Here is a 22892-nt window from a genome sequence, read left to right on the forward strand (position 1 = left end):
AATTCATTTTCCCCAAGGTCATGTAAGTAGTGTAAATAATTAACAATGCCAGCCTTATAGCCCTCAGTTTTGTTGTTTGGAATGCAAAGTAACTTTGTATTGTAATAATGGTTCTGGTGCTTCTCTGGATAAAGGGGAAATGAAAACACAACTTTATGCAAATCATTTTAAATATCTAATTCCTAAAATCAAATTAAAGTTGCAATAGTCCTAGAATGAAACCAGTACAAGAAAAAAACTGATCAGAATTCACACTCTCTCCCTCTCCTTCCCAGATTCTCTTCACTCTTCCTCATTCTTTCTACGCACTCTTCCATGTTTCTGCTATTCCCTCCATCCCCTCAACCCCATCCTCCCAAAAATGGATTCTCCCCTTCACTCTCTCCACACACTCCTTGTTCTAACATGTTGCATCTATTGCTCCTCAAATAGGAAGCAGAAAGTAGTGGAAAGATGGTTCAGACTGGGTAATGTTTTGGCCACAAGCTAGGAACTGGAAGGTAATTAATATGGCGGGTAACCTGGTAAATGCAAAGCTACCCAGCAGGTGAAGGCAAGATAGTCTGTTAACTCCAAAAATCAGGAGGTTTGGGGTTTGGGCATGGGCAAGGATGGAAGGCATCGAAAGCAAGGCTGATGCTCAAGGGCCTCACCAAACATTAAAAATAAAACAACACACAAAGTGCTGGAGGAACTCAGCAGATCAGGCAGCATCTATGGAGGGAAATGGACAGTCAATGTTTCGGGTCAAGACCCTTCATCAGGGCTGGAAAGTCATTTCTGAAGCTGGGGGGTAACATGGAATCATCAGTGGAAGTGGAGAGTCCAGGAGAAATGGATGGAGGGAATAGTAAATTAATAACAAAGTCTAATCTGCTGGGCTGTGGAAGTCTGTGTACAGATCTCTCACAGCCAAACTCCATCTTTACCCCTGTTCAATCCTCCACCATTCTTCACCCATACAGCTCTTATTCTGTGACCTCCCTGTGCCCCAATTTTATGCCCTCACTTCCATCGCTCTCCCCTGGTCACACTCAACTTCCCTCCCTCACTTTCCTCCCACTCGGCATCATGGTGAGTACAGAACATCAACCGTATTAAACCATAAAGGGGAATTTCAGCTGAGACACGGCACACCAAGTAATAACATTAAGAACAAAGATTAATTTTTATTTGCTAGAATTCCCCTGGAACTAATTCAAAAATAAGTACAGATTGCATTTTAAATGAAAAATCTTTAAAAAAACAAAAATCTCTCATGCAACCCTGTCCTTCCGAAGTCGCTGAATCACACAGTGTAACTGTGTGACTGCTGCTTAGGCTGAAGCAAAGGCCATTAAGCACATATGAGCTTAAACAGTGAGCATTTGATCGTAGTAGGAAAAAGGGGCAGGGAGCAGCCTCCCGCCAACTAGTTCAGTCTTTCCTGACGGACACAGAGTCACTGGGTAACAGTGACAGTGGGTCTGCTTAAATCCTTCATCAGCTGAGGCAGACTGTGGCATTCCTGCCAAAGAGTCACTAACACTGAAGAATCAGAGGTTTATCTGTACTTCAGGTATAAAGTACAGGACTGGAATGGTTTAACATTCCATGGAATAAATTTTCTGTGCCCTACATACCATGTACCCCAAATAAAGAAAATCTATATTTCTGTGTGTTATTTGCAGATAATGTCTACCAGAATATGTCACCTAACAAAAATTACATTTAAATATATGTGTTGCGGTGACTGTCCTCTTCCTCCTCGTCATCAGTGCTTTCCCTACTCGCCATGCATTCTGTTATTGTCATCTGGTTGGAGTCCCCTATCTGGACATTTTTGGCATGGTGAATCTGGATGATGTTTGTACCTTGACCCGACGTCTGCATGGGATGACCGACAGTTACATTCTGACCTCCTTGGCTATTGCTGGGGCTGGCAAACTGAGAGGCTGATGGTGTGACTGGGTTGCTATGTGGTGCGTTCAGTGACACTGGTGGTATGGGAAGGTTAAAGGGTGTCGAGAAGTTGGAGTACAGAGGTGGATTTAACACGGGCTGATCCTGGACATTACCTGGATGGGGCAGAGGTGGTAGCTGGACGAGCTGACAATGTTTCTGCATCTCAGCCAGTTGATTGTAAAGCTGCATATATCTAATTTGATTTGATAGTGTTTCCTGAGTAACCTGAATGTCTTTTTTAATCTGATTGGCTTTTGATTGAATCTGCTTTTGTCTTTGCTGCTGAAGCCAAACTCTTCTGTGATTCTCAAGTACGGTTTTTGTAAAAATATTTTTCACGTGCTTTTCAAAGTACCTGGAATTCTCATTCAAACTTATGATAGCATGAAACGCAAAGGGAATCTTGTCTTTTTGTAATGGGTTCTGCTTCGGTAGCAGTGGAACGACTGTGTTGTACTTATGCTTGTTGTTGATCGAATGCATAAGAGTAACGTTGGCCTCGTAGTCAGCCCAGCGTGTATTGAAATTCTTTGTGAGGAGAAGGATTGTGAAGGCAGAGTTGTTAACTGCATCTTCAATGCACCTTATTGGAGACTGTCCCGGGACAGAGATATCGTCAATTGTTGTGCCTTTTACCCCCAACGATTCCAGTTTATCCCGAACGTGTTCTGCAATCTCAATGTCCTCCGGGACGTGCAAGACAACAAAAGGGTAAAATGTGTCCTCGAAGCTCTCCACCATTGCTTCAGGAGTCTCTCCAGAAGGGCTGGGTTTATCAGAAGTGTTGTCAGAAGAACTGGACTGGTCGCTTGCCTCTGGTTTGGTCACTTCCTGAGACGGATTGTGTGAAATGGAATTGGTAAAGTCTCCAGTTCCTGTGCTCCAGCCCTCTGACATTTTAGACTTTGAAGTGACTATCTGATCACTGTCTTTTTTTCCAGTAGATTCAGATGGCCTCGCTTCATTCACTTTGTCTCCTGATGAACCTTCGGCGGAACCAAGTGAGGCAGGAGCCTGCTCTTCTCGACGATGACCCCCAATACTGGGGGTCACCCTTCCCCTTCCCAAACAACTGTCAGAAGATGGAATATTATCATTATTTGCGCCTACAGTGGTAAAATCGGCAGAATTAATTGTACAGTCTTCAGCATTCACTATCGATGATTCTAAATCATTTGGACTGAGATTGGTAGTGAATGATGCAGTTGGAGATGCACTAATTTCAAAATGGCTTGGTAGTGTCATTTCTGAAGTACCGTGTGAGTTAATTGTTATTTGACTTGGAATGGTCATTGGATCAGTTCTGAATGCCATAGTTGTTACCTTGCTCTGGTTTGGCTCTTTGATTGACTTCAGAGCTGATATTCCGGCATTTTCCTCCTCGCCCTCAAAATCCAGAAAGCCAAAACGCAACCTGAATTTTTCAACAAGCTCCTGACGTTCCACACTGCAGTCCTGTTTGTTGGACTTGAACGCTTTGACAGCAGCCCGACATGCTCGATCCCTGACGGAGGGACTACAGAGATTTTCCTCCACAAGCACAATGAACATGAAAGCCAGGTCTGCGAGAAAACTTCTGCCTTCCGCAGAAAGGTCTTCATTTGAATTTTCCGGTGGTTTCTCCTCTCCATCTGCAGCATCAGCCAAACCTTGAATTCTGTTGTAAATGTACAAAGTGGATCTGTCTGCAGGTCTCTCGTTTAACACTGACCTCACTGCTATCTCAGCCTCCTTTTCCTTTCTCAGGAAAAACGATATGATGCTATAGAGGAGACTGTGTACCTTGGACGCGTTTGAGTTGTCAGGGTTAAACTTGTACCACAAGCTGAGCAGTCGTTCCTTTGGAACTCTGGACAAAATGTCAAAGACGTTGTCAAGAGATGGGGCAAGATCACAATCCTCTGCCATGGTCCCACCTACTCAATCAGTTGCATGGTACACAAAGGAACCACCCTGTGTTGATGTATTTTGGCAACGCCACTCAGGCTGCTAAAAATGAAAGGCTACATCTTGGGCACATAACAACAGTTACAAGTTTGTTGGCCTGCAACCCCTGTTGCATCTTGCGGTCTTCAGGAAGGCAGAGGGACCTTGCTAGACTCCATCGTTTCAACCTGGAAGAATAAATGGGATAAATTTATTTGGATGGCAACAGAACTTTCAAGATCAGTCCTGTATATGTTTAGAAATAGTAGTGTGAAGACAAGAGGCTGCAGATGCTGGAGTCTGGAACAAAAATCAACGCTGGAAGAACTCTGGGTCAAGCAGCATCTGTGGAGGCAAAAGGTGTAAGTTGGCATTTCAGGTCGAGACCCTGAATCAGGACTGAGGAGGAGGGGAAAGATTGCCGTGTATAGTAGTACGAGAGGGGGTAGGATAGAGGCTGATAGGTAATAGGTGCAAGCAGATGTGGAGGGGATGAGGGGCAGATGCAACCAGTTTAGGGGGGAGGGGGTTGCGATGGGAGGGTGAACAAAGGGAGGAGAAAACTAGGTAGATAGGTGAGCGTGTGTGGAGGAGAGCACAGGGGCTGCAGTTTAACTGAAATTGGAAAGTTCAATGTTCATACCATTGGGTCGTAAATTACCCACGCAGGATACAAGATGTTGTTCTTCTAGTCCATGCCTGGCCTCTCCGGGCAATAGAGAAGGCCGAGAACAGACAGGTCGGTGTGGGAGTGGGAAGGTGAGTTAAAATGGCTGTTGCGGACAGAGTGCAGGTGCTCTGCAGAACAGTCACCTGGTCCACGCTTGGCTTCACCAATGTAGAGGAGGCCACATCACGTGCACCAATTGTAATCTGACCCATCGCCTTACACTTTGTGCCTCCACAGATGCTGCTTGACCCACTGATTCATCCAGCGTTCTGCTTTTTGTTCCTGTATACATTCAGCTCCTCTACCTTGCCACGTCATTTGCTCAGACTGTGGTATGGCTCCCCTGAAGTTATCTGCCCATCCACCAGGCACAGGCAGCTACAATCTATTTGTCAACCTAACCAATGAGTATCAGCAAAATAATTATCCACTGAGGACCTTGGGGAACAGAACTATCTTCCCTTCACACAGCATTGTCAATGTTTAGATATTGTAACAGGAAACACTGAGTGCAGGAATATTCATCTCAGTGTAGACAACCGCTTCTGGTTGAAATCAGCTGAGTTAGGAGTCCAACATTCAAAGTCGGGGTTTTCTGATTTCTCTGGTTCATCATTATGTTTGTGTTCTTTACGTTTCAACTCCTAAATCAAGAGGCAAAATGGCCGTCGCCAGGTAATAACTGGGTTCCATTTTTACAGACATCCATAAGTTGATTTTGTCCATTAGCCAGAAAATACACAAAAATCACTCTATGGTCACCACACCTCCATGGTATTGTAATGAATGGCATCAAAAGAACATAAGACTGAAAAGAAAGAACAAGTACCAAAAATGGAGAGAGAGAGGAAACTAATTCAGACAATCGTAGGGCCAAACAGATGTTCATACATCGGACTTTTGAATTTAATATAATGGCAGCTTGTTTGTATGTAGGGGGTTTCGTAAACCAAGGACAGCCTGTATATGTCAGCCCTGAATTGCAAACTACATCTGAGTAAAAAGCCTTTCCCAAACATCCACCATGGTACGACAATTGCCTCTAATTTTCTTCTCCATCTTGTCAAAGCCCTCTGCGCAAGATGTCTTGATATCATTGGGAGTGAGTAGGGTAAATAGAGAAAAACTGTTTCTGCTGGAATGGGAATTGAGGACCGAGAGAGGGAAGGAGACCAAAAATTAGAACCAGATCATTTGGGAATGTTGCCAGGAATATCTTCCACATGCCAAGTGTGGTGGAGCTTTGGAACTTGTCTATAAATTATAGCTAATTAGTTGATGCTAATCTCATTTGCTTACCAAAGGTTAATCAAAAGATATCGGGCAAAGGCAAGTATAGGGGGTCAGGTCACAAGTCCACCATGATGTCAATGAATGACTGAACGTGCTTGAGAACCAGAAAGGTGTTCCTGTCAAGGCCATATTGTGTGAAGGAATTAAAACAATCTAATACTCTAATAATCTAATAACAATCCATATCTCAGAACTCAAATGTACCTGGAAAATGCTACAGTACCAGTTAAATGATATAACAGCATTAAATCTATGTATTGGCACAAGTCCATTGTAATATTCAAACATACAGCCACATCATTCCTCCCACAGCCTCTCTCAGACACATACTGTGCCACTGTACGTTGTCCAGGAATTATGTGTATTAAGCTCTGGATAAAGATATTGGATTGGGTGACCACCCACACAGCCCTAACAAGACACATTTTAATATCAGTAATTTTCCCAAAAGTTCTAAAGTATGCAGCCAAAAGGCATTAAAACCAGCAGCAAACACTATGTTGCAGTCCTTTTGAAATCAGTATATAGCTGAATCAATATCATTCAGTCAGATCATGGCTGATCTGTGACCAAGGTACAAAGGAAGGTTCAATACTGAGGGATTACAACTGATGCATAAACAGTCAGGAACATATAGTGTTAGAAATCCTGATCTAGAAACTCCACTGCACCCATGGGCATGGCAGCAGAGTACCAAAAACCACCTCCACTGCTGTGCCCCCTGTAAACTTCAGGCTCAGCTTAGTGGCTGTGGCTAGAAAATGTGCCACGCAGTAATCCAGTCACATCACAAGATCACAAGATAAGGGAGCAGAAGCAGGCCATTCGGCCCATCGAGTCTGCTCCAAGGAAAAGGGAAAAAGAAATGGGGTGGGAAAAAAAGAGAGAGAAAAAAAAACTATTCTAATCCCATTTGCCAGCCTTATCCCCATATCCCTTGATACCCTGACTATTTAGATATCTGTCTATCTCCTCCTTGAACACCCCCACTGATCTGGCCTCCACTGCTGTGCGTGGCAAGGAGTTCCACAATTTCACCACCCTCTGGGTAAAGAAACTTCTCCTCATCTCTGTCTTGAAACTGTACCCTCTAATTCTAAGATTGTGCCCTCTGGTCCTGGACACGCCCACCAAGGGAAACAGCCTAGCCACATCTACTCTATCCTTACCTGTCAACATTTTAAATGTCGCTACGAGGTCCCCTCTCATCCTTCTGTACCCAAGTCAAATGGGTAGACAGAAGGGGTGGGGGAATGCAGACAGCCAGGAGGAGAGTGATGCAGATAAGCAGGAGGCTGAAGACAGGTGGGGAGATGGAACAGAGATGGATGGGTGGGGGTGATATTGGTTTAGGGGAGAAAGAGGCTGGTTCTGCTTCGGATGTTCGCAGTTCATCTGCACTGATACCAAAGCAGCTGGCAGTATTCCTAAATGTAATTACTGAGTTCTTTCTAAGTTCTTTTCTCTGCATTTCAATTAAGCATTTTCTCACTATTAAATCCTGAGATGGCTGCTCCTTATTCAATCACGATGAGTAGTAATTTCTTGGCCTCAAATTCTGAGCAATACATTACAGGGCCATTAACTGTCTCAACTTCACCACTCCCCTCACCTATTGCAACCTCACCCCCTCTGAACGTACTGCCCTCCACTCCCTCCACACCAATCCTGATCTCACTACCAAACCCGCAGACAAGGGTGGTGCTGTTGTAGTCTGGCGGACTGACCTTTACATTGCCGAGGCCAGACATCAACTCTTGGACGCCTTCACTTACTTGTCCCTCAACCTGAACCCCACCAAGGAGCATCAGGACATAGTGCGGGAGACAATCACCGACCTCATCACCTCCGGAGACCCCCCCCACCCTCTACAGCCTCCAACCTCATAGTTCCCCTACCCTGTACTGCCCATTTCTACCTCCTACCCAAGATTCACAAACCCAACTGCCCTGGTTGACCCATTGTTTCTGCCTGCTCCTGCCCCACTAGACATAGGTGATCAGAACTGAACACAATACTCTGTGGTCTAACCAGAGGTTTATAGAGCTGCAACATTACCTTGTGGTTCTTGAACTCAGTCCCCCGACTAACAAAGGCCAGCACATCCTATGCCTTCTTAACCACCCTATCAACTTGTGCGGCAACTTTGAAGGATCTATGGACTTGGACCCCAAGATCCTTCCTGTTCCTCCACACTGCTAAGAATCCTGCCATTAACCTTGTACTCCGCCTTCAAGTTAGTTCTTCCAAAATGTGTCACTTCACACTGTTCCGGATTGAACTCCATCTGCCATTTCTCTGCACAACTCTGCATTCTGTCTATATCCTGTTGTAACCTATGACAACCTTCTACACTATTCACAACACCTCCAACCTTCGTGTCATCGGCAAACTTTCTAACCCATCCCTTCACTTCCTCATCCAAATCATTTATAAAAATCACAAACAGCAGGGGTCCCAGAACAGATCCTGTGGAACACCACTGGTCACCGACCTCCTGGCAGAATACTCGCCATCTACTACCAACCTCTGCGGTCTCTGGGCAAGCCAATTCAGAATCCACGCAGCCTAGTCTCCATGGATACCATGCCTCGACTTTCTGGATGAGCCCACCATGGGGAACCTTGTCAAATGTCTTACTAACGTCCATATACACCACATCCACTGCTCTACCTTAATCAATCTTTTTTTTTCACGTGCTCAAAAAACTCAGTTGGGCTCATGAGGTGCAACCTGTCCCTCACTAAACCATGCTGACTATCCGTCATAAGACTATGCTTCTCCAAATGTTCGTAAATCCTGTCCCTAAGAATCCTCTCCAATAGCTTGCCCACCACTGACGCAAGACTCACTGGTCTATTATTCCCAGGGTCTATTACTTTTCTTGAACAAGGGGACAACATTTGCCATCCTCCAATCCTCTGGTACCACTCCTGTTGTCAGGGAGGATGCAAAGCCATCTCTTCCTTCGCTTCCCATAGTAACCTGGGGTATAACCCGTCCAGCCCTGGGGACTTATCTATCCCAATGTTTTTCAGAAACTCCACCACTTCCTCTTTCTTAACCTCAACATGCTCCAGCATATGAGCCTGTTCTACATTGACCTTACATTCGTCAAAGACCCTCTCACCAGTGAACACTGAAGCAAAGTATTCATTAAGGAACTCCCCTACCTCCTCCACCTCCAGACACATTTCCCCCTTTATTCATGAGCGGTCCCACCCTCACTCTAAACATCCTTCTGTTCTTCACGTACTTGTAGAACGCCATGGAGTTTTCCTTAATTCTACTCGCCAAGGCCTTCTTGCATCCCCTTCTAGCTCTACTAAGTCCCTTCTTAAGCTCCTTCCTGGCTACCTTATAATTCTCAAGAGCCCTGTCTGATTTTTGCTCCCTAAATCTTAAGTATGCTTCCTCCTTCCTCCTGACTAAACGTTCCATTTCTCTTGTCAAACCTGGTTCCTTCACCCTACCATTCTTTCCCTGTCTCAGTGGAACAAACCTATCCAGAACTCCATGCAAGTGTTCCCTAAACTGCCTCCACATTTCTGCTGTGCATTTCCCTGAGAACATCTGTTCCCAATTTACCCTCCCAAGTTCCTGCTTAATACCATTGTAATTAGCCCTCCCCCAATTAAAAACTTCTCCATATCATCAGCTCCTATCCCTATCCATGGCTATGCTAAAGGGCAGGGGGTTGTGGTCACTATCTCCGAAATGCTCACCCACTGAGAGGTCTTTCACCTGACCAGGTTCATTGCCTAGTACTAGATCCAGTATGGCCTCTCTTTTAGTCAGCCTGTCCACATACTGTGTCAGGAATCCTTCCTGGACACACCTAACAAATTCTGCCCCATCTAAGCATTTTGCACTTGGGAGGTGTCAATTAATATTAGGGAAGTTGAAGTCACCCATTACAAAAACCCTATTATTTTTGCACCTTTCCAAAATCTGCCTGCTTATCTGCTCCTTAGTGTCCCGGTGGCTATTGGGGGCCTATAGAATACTCCTAATAGAGTGATTGTTCCCTTCCCGTTTCTAACTTCCACCCACACTGACTCAACAGACGATCCCTCCATAACGTCCTCCCTTTCTGCAGCTTTGATACTATCCCTGATTAACAATGCCACCCCCCCCCACCTCTTTTACCTCCCTCCCCATCCCTTTTGAAACATCTAAACCCTGGAACATCAAACAGCCAATCCTCCCCTTGCTACATCTAAGTCTCTGGAACGGCCACAACATTGTAATTCCAGGTACTGATCCGTGCTCTAAGTTGATCACCTTTATTCTTAATACTTCTTGCATTAAACACATTTCAACCCATCTAACTGACTGCATTTATGCCCCATCTTCTACCTATCCTTCTTCACAGGATCTCTGCACATTTTATCTACCTTTACACCAACTGCTCCATCTGACCTGTTTCCCATCCCCCTGCCAACCTAGTTTAAACCCTCCCCATTCTGTTCTGTTCCTGTCCCGCTTCCACTGAAACACATACCCCTTGTCTCAACTTCTCCATGTAGCACCCAGTTCCACATTCTAACCACTTTCTACCAGACAGAACTTTCACCTGCATCCCTGCTTAGATTTATTAATTAGCAGTGGCGTACATGGTAGAGCCACTGCCTCGCAGCGCTGGAAACCCGGGTTCAATCCTGGCCTCGGGTGCTGCCTGTGTGGAGTTTGCACATTCTCACTGTGACCATGTGGGTTTCCTCCAGGTGCTCTGGTCTCCTCCCACATCCCAAAGGCATGCAGATCAATAGGTTAATTGGCCACTGTAAATTGCCCCTAGTGTGTATGTAGAATCTGGGGCAGTTGATGAGAATCTGGGTAAATTAAAAAAATTGGGATTAATGTAGAATTAGTGGAAATTGATGGTAGGTGGGGTGAACAGCCTATTACTGTGCCCACGTCTATGATCCTCTACTCTTGATCCTCAGTTCTGGACACTCCGTGAATTGGGAACATTTCGCCTGTGACGACTCCATAAACTTCCTTAATGTAATTAAAGACCTCCATCAGGTAACCTTCCACCTCTTCCCTGGTAGGCGATGAGCTCCGGCTGTTCAATCTTTCGATGTAGACTTAAATATTATTAAACTGTAAGTCATAAATTTATACAAAATGATTATGCAAATCTGAAGTAAAAACAGGGAATGCTGGAAGTGTGTAAATACTCAATAGTCAGGAGTGAGAAATGTTCTTTCTAACGTGCCCGCAAAGGATGGAAGGGGTGCAGTGTAATTGAACCAACTGTCTGCGGGGTAAGCGGCATGTTATTCACTGTACCCGTTCCATATTGCTGCTGCATGGATTGCTCTGCCAAGGTTCTGAGGAGGAGCTGCCACTCACACTCTCTGCAAAGTGCTGGCGCTTGCTACAATGGACAATTTCTTTTTTATGTGCCCCTCCCTTCTCTGAAGCCTTTGCCGAGGATATGGCTCACCCAACAGCCGTGGTAAGAGTCTGCTCCCACTCCTCTTCACTACATACCTCCCAGAAATGGGAACCTGAGCCTGAACTCCAGCACAAATAACTACCTAACACAAGAGCATAGTGATGCTATCACAACTGGTAACTATCCGATCAGCTCAGATCTTCTGGTATGTTTGGCATGGGGCCTATTTCTGCAAATTTAAGGGCACCTTGATATCACGATAACTACAGGTAAGGCAGCTGCCAAGGTTTTGTATGTGTTCAAAGTCAAGCATCCAAAAAACAGTGTGGCCGATGATGCAGCCACTGCAATAAATCACCTTCCTCACACAGATTAAGGGAAAGGAGGAAAACTGTCTGGATGTTCAGGTGGTGGGAACATGAGTTGACTTTCCCTCTCTTACAAAACTCTGAGCATCTGTTCAGAGATGAACAACAAGGCGGGTAAAAGTCGGTCACTAAGTCTACATGCTGATTCTGGAAGTGATGCTCGCAGGACAGAGCGAGGGAAACAAAATGACCCCCATAAAAAATGGAACATCAGTGCATTATGAAAGAGTAGACATAGAAAAGATGTTTCCACTGCAATTACACAGTCACTTAAATCCAACAGGAAATTCGATAAAAATTATTAGCAGGCAGGTGTTGCAAGTGAGGCTAACATAAAGTTATTGTTTACCGCTAGAGGAATTGAAATAAAAGAGAGGGAGGCCATGCTTCAGTTATATAGGGCATTGGTGAGACCGCACCTGGAGTACTGTGTGTTGTACTGGACTCCTTATTTAAGTAAATACATCGGAAGCAGTTCGGAGAAGGTATACATGAGTAATACCTGAAATGGTAGAGTTGTGTTATGAGGGAAGGTTAGTCAGGCTAGGTTTGTATACACTGAAGTTTAGAAGAGTGAAAGATGACTTGATTGAAAGATACGATCCTGAGCGGTCTTTACAGGTGGATGTGGAGAGAATCTTAGAACTAGAGGACAGTTTATAAATAAGGGTTTGTCCAGTTAAAAGAGAGATCACAAGTGTTTGGAAATCACTTTCTTGAAGGGTGGTGGCAGCAGAACCTTTGAATAACTTTAAGACAGAAGTAGATGGATAGGGAGCAGGTTAGATTACCCCTTGTAGATGGGAATGTGAGTTGAGCTTCCAGTCAGATCAGCCATAATCTTCTTGAATAGCAGAATAAGCTTGAGGGCTAAGTTGCCTACTCCTATGTATCTGTGTATTGGAATGTGGAACAAGTGGTTGAGGCAGTTTTGCATTTAAGGGAATGCTAGAATAATATACAAAAGAGAAAACAATAGGTTATAGAATTAGATAAAGAGGGCCAAGAAAGGTTAAAGCAGTGTTTTTGCTTTGTTGGTTTAAAAGCAGCCTTTGTTTATATTTGTTCCTTCTTGTTGGATGAACTGCGAATGATCTGTCTTTGGTTGCCTGATAGAATCAGAGCAGAAAGACGTTCTAGCTGACACCGTATCTTTCCTGGGCCAAAGATGCAATGAGGCAGATTAACAGCAGCAATGGATCCAAGATTTGACTTGTACAACAGTTCCTAGGGTTGGGTAAGGATGCTGCACACCACTTGGTGTAGCAGTTCGATGAAGTCAACTGGCCAAAGCAAAATCAACCAAGCAAGCGCTTTCAAATCAAGGCCACAGAAACTGATTCTGTCAGCAACGTGGGAACATCAAGAATGTAAGGACGTGATGTTAAACGTGCGCACTTCCTTAACACCTGATCGTTGACTGTCTCCATTCTTGCCTTGAACTCTACTTGTACTCTAGACTCAACATGCTCCAATAAGAACACTGCTTCTCTCAAATACACCCCAAGCTCCAATACATAATGCAGCCTCATGACTACATCCACACCCTAACCACACTGGTTTATGGGCGGTGCAGTTTTTGTTTGGTTACATGGAAACAAGATACACAAGGGTGTTCATTATTTAAATAAGCTACTTTTAGAAAGAACAGGGCAAGTCAAGACTTACAGATTTATTGAGCTTGATTTTCAAAAAGTATTGTGAGTAGGCAGAAAATCTTAAAACTTGTAGTGCATGGAACGGTGTTCTCGAGGTTGATGACATGACACCGGTTAAGAATTGTATCATAGGATTGAGAATGCACAGCTGTGAGCTAAATGGCTTTGGAAGGGGGTAGAAACAGCTGCCCCAGTTTTCCCTGAGCAGAAATAACTCAGGAGTATGTTACAGTTCACCAGGAGAGAATAAATGCTTCAGTTGGCTTCTTGGCAACTCCAAATTGTTTGAAACAAGTCAATTCTGCAGTGTTGTCCCTTTAATCTGCAGCACAATGCTCAGGAGCAGTTGATGAAGCTCAGATGCCTCCTTTGCTCCTTGAGACCAGGGCAATTGGGCCTGTCCACCTATGAGCTTTGAAATCGCATTCCCTCCGTGTGTGGTTTCTGCAGTAAATTCCACAAGAAAATAGGTGCAGGAGGAGACCAGCAGCTCCTCCACCCTGCCCCAGCTTTCAATATGATCATGGCTGATCTATACTGGCCACAACTCCTCTTCTGTGCCAGTTCCCCATAGCCCAATATTCCCTGATCTTTCAAAAACTTATCTACCTCCACCTTGTATATTTAAATCAAGCACAAAAAAGTAACTGATTAAGATATAGTTACATCTACCTTTCAACAGCAGACGAAAGAAAAACGAAAGTATTATTTTGCAATAAGATATATTGGGAGATTTTTTTTTGAAGTGGCCTTCAGGAACTGTTCAATCCAAAAGTTCCTAAGTTTATCCTGACCCACTAAACTCGTTCTTTTCTTCAATAATTTCTCCTTTAATCCCATTCATTTACATTGGGAACCTTGTAGATTTTTAGTAAAATCTGTGAAATACTCCTCATTTAATCTCAAAATCCCTCTCTGGCCTCTTCCTGTCATTTAAATAGCAACGTTTTTACCACTTGCTGTTTGTTTACTACACAACTCTCTCCTCCATATAGTCTTTTTCCAACTCTTCACCTTCTGGAGCAACAAACAATCTGCTGGAAGAAGTCAGTGGGTGGACCTGCTGAGTTTTCCAGCAGATTGCTTGTTGCTCCAGATTCTGGCATCTGCATTCTCTTGTGTCTTCAGTTTCTGGATCTCTCCCTCTCCAAATCTCTGTCAATAAACTTTACATGGAAAGTTTTTGCAATGTCACAGACTCCAAAGTGACCTGGATTTTGCTTCTTCCCATTCCTACTTCCTCTGAAGATCGCCTCTCTCTGTTGTAGCCACAGCATCTTTAATGGCTACACAAATTGCATCTAAGCTTGTAAAAAAAAATCCTTATTCATCATCCAGGTTATCTTCATAAATGTGGTTTTTTTTAATTCATTTATGGGATGCGGCCACCATTTATCTCCCCCTCCCTACTTGCCCTTGAGAAGGTGGTGGTGAGCTGTCTTCATAATAACTGCAATCCTTTTGGTGAAAGTACTGCCACAGCGCTATTCGGAAGGGAGTGCCAGGATGTAGACCCCCAATGCTGAAGGAGTGTGGATATATTTCCAAGTTACAACGGTGTGCAACTTGGAGGAGGAGCAGCATGTCATGGTGTTCCCTTGCACTTACTGCCCTTCTCCTTCTTGGTGCTAGAAGTTGCAGGTATGGGAGATGTTGTCAGTGTGGGCTCAGCATTTTTCAGATGGTACATACTGCAAACATAGTACATTACCACAAACGTGAGGGATGTTGGATGGGGTACCAATCAAGTGGGCTGTTTGTTTTGGATGGGACCAAGCTTCTTCAGTGTGGTGGCTGCTCTACTCATCTGTCACACTCCAGACCTCCGCCTAGAGATTGTGGGAACAGGTGTCAGGAGGTGAGTCACACACCACGTATTTAGTCAGGAACTCTTTGTCAGAAGCAACACCCAGTGCTTCTGTAACCAAATTCCTATCTTCACCTTCCACCCACTTAGCCTCTGAACTTGCTGAATTTTCAAGCACTTAAAATTGTGAGGGATTTTGATAGAATATACAAGGAGAAACTCCTTTCACTGGCAGGAGGCTCACAGTAAGCAAAGGATGCAGTTTTAAGATAGTTGGTAAAAGAAATAAGTGAGATGAAGAGGGCTTTTAAACAAAAACACAGCCGATTACTAGGAGTACCAACATGCTGTCTCGAAGTATGGTGTAATCAATAATTCACAAAAATGATACGAAAAACAAGTTTGACAGGTTCTGGGAACGAGCAGAGGATAGGACTGTAAATTGCTTTTCATTTCTTTGCACCTTAAAATACATAGTAGCTTTCCCCGTTATAAAAACATTAATACTGAACCCTCCAGACCTTCCTTCATCTACCATTACCTCCACACAGAGATGAAAGCACCACTTTAGCTTCTGCTCAGACTTCTTTTGTCATTTTCATGTTTAATTGGAGCACATGTCCATTCACGTCCTCCCACATTTCTTTTCCCCTAGACACTGTTAACTCTCCGGTCTAAAAAAGTGATTTTGGAAACCAGACGCTTTTTCTAAGAAGTGCCATTTCAAGTGTCAGGACGTGAGTCACACACCATTGGGTGCCTGGTCTCTTAGTCGGGGAACTTCTCGTCAGATGCAACACCCAGTACCCCTGCAACCCCATTCCTACCTTCACCTGCCACCCAATTAGTCTCTGGGAGCTGGGGGAGAAGGAGGGGTGTTGAGATTGAGGCTGGTCGGTGACCAAAATATCAGAAGCTTCTTTGGAGGACTTTAGCTCCGGAACCAGCTGCCTGACCGCTACTCTTACCTCTCAGCTCATTTCTTCTCATTAAGTGCAGAATCTGACCGGTGTTGAAGACGTCCTGAACCCGGAACTTCTCCGAAATAGGTACGTTGCTGCCGAGCGTACCGCCAATGACAGGAGAGAACGAGAGCGACGTCCCGCTGCCCGCTTGACACAAGGAACATGGTGCAGATCTGAGCAGGGGTTCCTCTCTGACCTGGGGCAGGCCGTTCTTCTTCCCATGATCGCTGCTCGGTGATTGCGGCATCCTCTGTTTGTTCCAGGGGTGCAGACGACAGTTTGCACTATCTGGAAAACCTAGTTTCATGCATTGTCTGCAACAGATTTTGTCCTTCGCATTACCTTTGCAAAAAGAATTCACTACCAAAGTTTCACTACTTAAGAGTTATTGAATATACTCAGGACAGAGACTGGCAGATTTTTAATTATTAAGGGAATCTAGGGATATGAGGTGAGTGCAGGAAAATGATGGTAATGTTATTGAATGGCAGAGCAGACGTGTCCAATTCCTGCTTCTATGCATAGTCCCCGTGATCATCCCTTTCCCTTTTGATGTGTGTGAATTGGTATGCTTTTGAGAAAGCATAAATTCAGACTGAAGCTTTCGCTTTCTAAACCATGTAAAATCAATTATCAAACAGAAGTATGGTGATGACTTGTATACTTAGTTCAGAATAAATATATTAATGACACCAAGGTGAGGGCACAACTAGTATCGCGCTCAAACCACTATTATGTATTAAATATTTAAGTGATAATTGCATAGAATCACACTGAATGTACAGCAGAAATAAGCTATCCTGCTGCAATACGCAGTTATGCTGTATTTACCCTTGGGCCTCTCCATTTCTTCCTGGTCTAACTCTGTGATCTTAATCCCATATTACCTTCTGTCTCATGTGCTTATCTAGAGTCCCCTTAAACATGTCTGTATTCTTCACCCTAACCACTTACTGGGTAACAAGTTTGCTGGTAAAACATCTTTTGATTTTTGAAATAGCATATCGATGTTCTCTAATTTTATTATAATCTTCACAATGGGAATCCCTCTCTGTATACTATCAAAATGTTAATTTACTTTGAAGAGCTTTCACTTTTATTAATAAAGGGCAAAGTCTGTTCATCTTTTCCTGCGAAGCTTTTAGTACTTGCTCCACTGGCCTTTTTTAATATTGCAGCCAAAATTATACGTAGTTCTTTGAGTGTGATGCAACCCAAGATTTGATACAATTTCTATATTTTTCAGTGTTATTACTATACAAGGAAGTGCTTCAGCTTTGTTTTTTTGATGGCATCAACTTTCTTCAGTACCTTTATTGACTTGTGTATTTATACTTACAGATCAGTCCAGTCCTCTAATTTTGACCATCATATTTTTCTTACCAGATATAATGTCTCCCAAATATCTGTGCTAAAATGAATTTGCCAATGATATTCCCATTCTGTGTTCTGTTGCAGTGCTCCTGAACATTGACTATCCGCTGCGATGATGGTATAATGCTGTAGTGGTGATGGTGGTGTAGTGGTGAGCATAGGCTGCCTTCCAAGCAGTTGACCTGGGTTCAATTCCTGGCCATCACAACTGTTTTGTTCTTGGGGACCATCCAGTGAGGCCATATGGGTAGAACTTAAAAACAAGAAGGGGAGGGTCACTGTAATAGGGCTGTATTATAGACCGCCCCAGTAGTCAGCGGGAACTTGAGGAGCAGTTGTGTGGAGAAATTGCTCATAGTTGTAAGAATAATAAGGTTGTATTAGTGGGAGATTTTAATTTCTCTGGTATTGACTGGGCCACCCAGATTAAGAGCCTGGATGGAGTGGAATTTGTGAAATGTGTCCAGTAAAGTTTCCCAAGTCAATATAGAGAGGACCCTACTCGGGAGGGTGCAATACTGGACCTCCTCTTAGGGAGCGAGGCAGAGCAAGCAACTGAAGTGGCGGACAGGGAGCACTTTGGCTTAAATCTATTAGTTTTAAGGTAGTGATGGAAAAGGGTGAGGGTCCGAAACTCGAGCAGGACAATTTTTGGGGCATTAAGCAGGATCTAGCAGAGGTCAATTGGATGAGCCTGTTTGAAGGAAAAAGAGTGAATGGCAAGTGGGATGCTTTTAAGAGTGTGATATTAAGAATCTAGGGACAGTATGTACCTCTTAGGGTGAAGGGTAAACCTGGCAAATTTAGGGAACCCTGGTTGATGAGAGATATTGAGGCTCTGGTCAGGGAAAATAAGGAAGCATACATTGGGTTTAGGAGGTCGGGGATGAATGAATACCCTGATTACAATAAAAAGATTAAGAGGAGGGCAAAGAGAGGGTATGAGATGGATCTGGCAGGTAAGGTTAAGGAAAATCCCTCGAGGTTCTATAGCTATATTAAGAGTAAAAAGATGGCTAGGGAGAGGGTAGATCCCCATAGAGATCAGCAGAGCTGCCTGTGTCTCGAGCCGCAGGAGATGGGTGGGATTTTTAACGAATATTTCTCCTCAGCGTTTACTGAGGAGAAAGTCATGGTTGCTCAAGAGATGAGGGAGACAAGTGGAGATGTTTTAGAAAACATTCATACTACCAGGGAGGAGGTACTTGCAGCTTTACAGCGCATTAAGGTGGATAAATCCCCAGGGCCTGACCGAGTGCATCCTCGGACTTTGTGGGAGGACCTTGCGGAGATATTTGCTTCATCATTAGCCACTGGTGAAGTTCCTAAAGACTGGAAGGTGGCTAATGTTGTTCTGCTGCTTAAGAAGGGTAGCAAGGACAAGCCAGGGAACTACAGGCCGGTCAGCCTGATGTCAGTGGTGGGGAAGTGACTGAAGGGAATTCTGAGGGACAGGATCTACCAGCATTTGAATAGACAATGTCTGATCAGGAGAAATCAGCATGGTTTTGTGCGTGGAAAGTCATTTGAAGAGGTAACCAAAAGTATAGATGAGGGTAGGGCAGATGTGGTGTATTTGGCCTTCGACAAGGTCCTGCATGGCAGGCTGGTCTGGAAGGTTAGGTCCCATGGAATCCAGGGAGAGCTAGTTAGGTGGATTCAAAATTGGCTCGGAGGTAGGAAGCAGAGGGTGGTGGTTGAAGGTTGTTTCTTGGAATGGAGGCTGGTGACCAGTGGTGTGCTGCAGGGGTCACTGTTGGGACCCTTGTTATTTGTTATTTATATAAATGATTTGGACGTGAATGCACAAGACACGAAATTAGGAGGTGTTGTTGATAGTGAAGGAGGTTATCGTCGATTACAGGGGGATCTTGATCAGTTAGGGAAGTGGGCCAAGGAGTGGCAAATAGATTTCAATACATTTAAGTGTGAGGTGATGCATTTTGGAAAGTCAAACCAGCATAGGACTCATGCGGTGAATAGTAGGGCACCAAGGAGTGTAATGGAACAGAGGGACCTAGGAGTATAAGTGCATAGTTCATTGAAAGCAGTGTCACAGGTAGACAGGGTGGTGAAAGGGGCATTTTAGCACGCTGGCCTTCATCAGTCAGGGCATTGAGTATGGGAGTTGGGACATTATGTTGCAGTTGTCTAAGTTGTTGATGAGGTCACTCTTGGAGTACTGTGCACAGTTTTGGTTGCCCTATTATAGAAAAGACATGGTTAAACTGGAAAGAGTGCAGAGAAGATTTACCAGGATGTTACCAGGACTGGAAGGCCTGAGAACAGGGAGAGGTTGGCCAGGCTAGGTCTTTATTCCTTGAACATAGGAGAATTAGGGGCAACCTTATAGAAGTGTTTAAAATTATGAAAGGCATAGATAACGCAGATGGTAACAGTCTTTTCCCCAGGGTAGGGGAGTATTAGGGGGTATAAGTTTAGGGTGAGAGGGGAAAGATTTAAAAGGGACCTGAGGGGCATCTTTTTCATGCAGAGGGTGGTGAGTATATGGAACGAGCTGCCGGAGGAAGTGGTTGATGCAAGTACAATAGTGTCATTTGAGAAGCACTTGGATGGTTACATGGAGGGGCAGAGCTTGGAAAGATATGGGCCAAATGCAGGAAATTGGGACTAGTTGGATGGGCACTGTGGTCGGCATGGACTCTTTGGGCCAAAGGGCCTGTGTCCATGCTGTATTGCTCTATGACTCTATCCACCCCAGTTTGATATCATGCAAGTTTAGAAATTGTTTTTGATTCCTGAGTCTAACTCATTGATATGAGCAGAGAGCAAAAGTGATCACAGCACTAATTCTTCTAGGATGCTTCTGTACACCTTTTGCCACTCTGAATATCAACTCCGCTTTAGCTTGTGAAACTGAGTAGTTGCCTAATGTTATTTGCCCTTTACTTGGTGTATTCTGAGTTTATCTCAATATACTGTGATTTTATTCATTAATCTATATATTATCAGAAGCCTTCTGAAAGACTTCATAAAATACATCTGCTGGATTATCCTTTTCTCTTCTCTCTCCAACACCTCCCTATGCGTTGAAGACCTTGGCACTTGGAGTTCTTGCTCGCTATTTGTTATAATGTTTTCCAAACATTTTTTCCGTTTTTTTTCTTTTATGGGAATTATAATTGATGTTAAGCTGACTCTGGATATGTTCAGTATCCCTTATCAAATGTATTTATTGCATTAACTGTCTACTTTTTCTTCTCTAGATTCTTTTAAAATATGCGGGTGATGCTCAGCTCATTATTGATGAGGCACTCCAAGAGGTCTTCATGGAAGTGAAATTCTGCTATATAGTGGGTGACTGATCCAATATCCTGTTTAGCCTTTGACATCCCTCTTGTGCACTAACACGGAGAGTGAATGCTGTATTGGCTGCGACGTCTCTCTTGGTTCACTGCACCAGCACAAGGAGACAAAGAGAAAAAAGGAGGAAGCTATGGAGGAATTGGTAAAACAAAGCTCACGTCAAGTTGTGGGATATGGTGGTGGACTTTGGTAAGTATAGGGACGGTGGGAACTAATAATTGGTTCCACTTCACCACATGACTTCAAACTACTCATTAGGAGTTTGAGGAGACTTGGTATATCACCAAAGACTCTTGCAAATTTCTAGAGATCTACAGTCTGACCGGTTGCATCACCGCCTGGTACGGAGGCTCCAGTGCAGAGGATCACAAGAGGCTGCAGAGGGTTGTAGACTCAGCCAGCTCCATCACGGGCACAACCCTCCCCACCATCGAGGACATCAAGAAGCAGTGCCTCAAGGCAGCATCCATCACTAAGGACCCTCACCATCCAGGACATGTCCTCTTCTCATTACTACCATCAGGGAGGAGCCACAGGATCCTGAAGACCCACAGTCAACGATTCAGGAACAGCTTCTTCCCCTGTCATCAGATTTCTGAACGGTCCATGAATACTATCTCATTGTTACCTTTTTTTTTGCACTATTTATTTTGTAATTTATAGTATTTTATGTCTTGTGTTGCACTGCTGCCACTAAAACAACAAATTTCATGTCATAAGACAGAGATAATAAGTCTGATTCTGACACTTCACCAGGTAAATTGGAGTTTTTTTTTTATGGAGTCATTCCAGAATCTCTTAAGCAAACCTTAGCATTGATGAGTAATACAACATTGGATGACAAATTTTTCTCCAAAAAGACAAAGCATGTTCTTCCAGACAGGAATAACTAAAGTCAGCCTCCCTAACAATTCCTGATATCCACTGCAATAAAATCTGCTATTCAATGGCCAAATCTGCTTTTATGTTAGTTGACTACAGCAAGCCTCGTGCACAGTCAATGTTATTCTGTAATACAATGAGAAGTAGTGTTTCCATATTCAGGATGTGGCAATGGGTTATCCTTGCCTTGAGAATGTGGAAGTACTGAAGTCTGCATTATGAGGGCACTTGCACGATACTGTTATATAAAGAGTTTTATATTTAGACCAACAGATGATTAAAGAATGGTGCTTTATGCCCAAATTGCAATGGTGTGCGGCAGAGGGAAACATTGACAAATTTGTTGCCATTGTCCTTCTGGTTCATGAGATGCTCAGTAAATTGCCATTGTCCATCCTATAGATGGTAGAGACTGTAGCAGTCATATGTCAAGCAAGTGGATGAATAATCCAGTCGATTGGAAGTCAATCAGACCATTTTGTTCTGGGTGGTGCCACATTTTTGGAACTCAAGCGTGCAGACGAGAAGAGTAAACCAGCTCACCTGGGCTCAGCAAGTGAGTCACCGCAGGATACCCAGGTTCTGAGCTACTCCAGTCCTCATGGCATTTATGTGCTGTTCCAGGAATGTTTCTATTCAATGGTGACCCCATATCCCTGAATGTCAAGGGTAGAGGCAATAATGACAATCAATTAGTAATGAATTAGACTTGCATTTGTTGACTTGTCTATTGCTTAGTACTTGTTGGGATCACTGCAAGCAGGATTAAATTACAAAGGGAACTAATTGATTGAACAAATCGATAATGCAGTGGCAAATAGATTTTAGTGTCTGCATCTATTTTGGACCCAAAAATTACGGAGCAGAGTATCTTCTAAATCATGAAGACGTCTAAAAAATAATGGTCCAAGGAGATTAGGGGTGAACTCCTACTCTTATTTTCCAATATGGTGTGGTACATACATAACTTGCCTTTTACCAGCATAAGCCTGGAGGTTGTCCAGGGAAATTTTAAAACATTCTCACGTATTTGTCGATTTCTTGAGCTGCTACCAAAATTTCATTAAATGTAAAACTGAATTTGGATTGCATAGGCGTATGTGGGGTTCCTTCTTCTGAGATAGTTTGACTGGAGCAGCAGCTTCAGCTACATAGGGAAAGTGATGAAAGAGCACAAGTTTCTATTTGAGCATTGAGCTGCTGGAATGAGTAACAAAATGTTAATTTCCTTAAGAAAGAGGAAGCAGAAATAACCATCAAGCAAAGAAAGT

General features: G+C 43.7%; 1 protein-coding gene and 1 non-coding gene across 3 annotated transcripts; one reads left to right on the forward strand and one right to left on the reverse strand.

Annotated features, from left to right (window-relative positions):
- Positions 1 to 1155: 1155 nt before the first annotated feature.
- ticam1 (TIR domain containing adaptor molecule 1) lies at positions 1156 to 16172 on the reverse strand. Of its 2 annotated transcripts, none has more exons than XM_052038343.1 (2): positions 16042 to 16172; positions 1156 to 4058 (listed from the first exon to the last, which is right to left on the reverse strand). In XM_052038343.1, the coding sequence occupies exon 2, from the start codon at positions 3850 to 3852 to the stop codon at positions 1711 to 1713; it is 2142 nt and encodes a 713-aa protein (XP_051894303.1). In that variant the 5' UTR covers positions 3853 to 4058; positions 16042 to 16172; the 3' UTR covers positions 1156 to 1710. The 2 variants fall into 2 exon arrangements, with proteins under 2 accessions (XP_051894303.1, XP_051894304.1); XM_052038344.1 differs by lacking the exon at positions 16042 to 16172 and adding an exon at positions 14978 to 14996.
- Positions 16173 to 17546: 1374 nt separating this feature from the next.
- Positions 17547 to 17619, forward strand: trnag-ucc (transfer RNA glycine (anticodon UCC)). Its single transcript has one exon. It is a non-coding gene; the product is annotated as a tRNA-Gly (tRNA).
- The last annotated feature ends 5273 nt before the right edge of the window (positions 17620 to 22892 follow it).

This window comes from Pristis pectinata, chromosome 24 (genome assembly GCF_009764475.1).
Source record: "Pristis pectinata isolate sPriPec2 chromosome 24, sPriPec2.1.pri, whole genome shotgun sequence".
Classification (NCBI taxonomy): domain Eukaryota; kingdom Metazoa; phylum Chordata; class Chondrichthyes; order Rhinopristiformes; family Pristidae; genus Pristis; species Pristis pectinata.

Excerpts from the sequence above, each read along its gene's own strand:
- ticam1 (XM_052038343.1), bottom strand. The coding sequence starts at position 3,852 with ATGGCAGAGGATTGTGATCTTGCCCCATCTCTTGACAACGTCTTTGAC.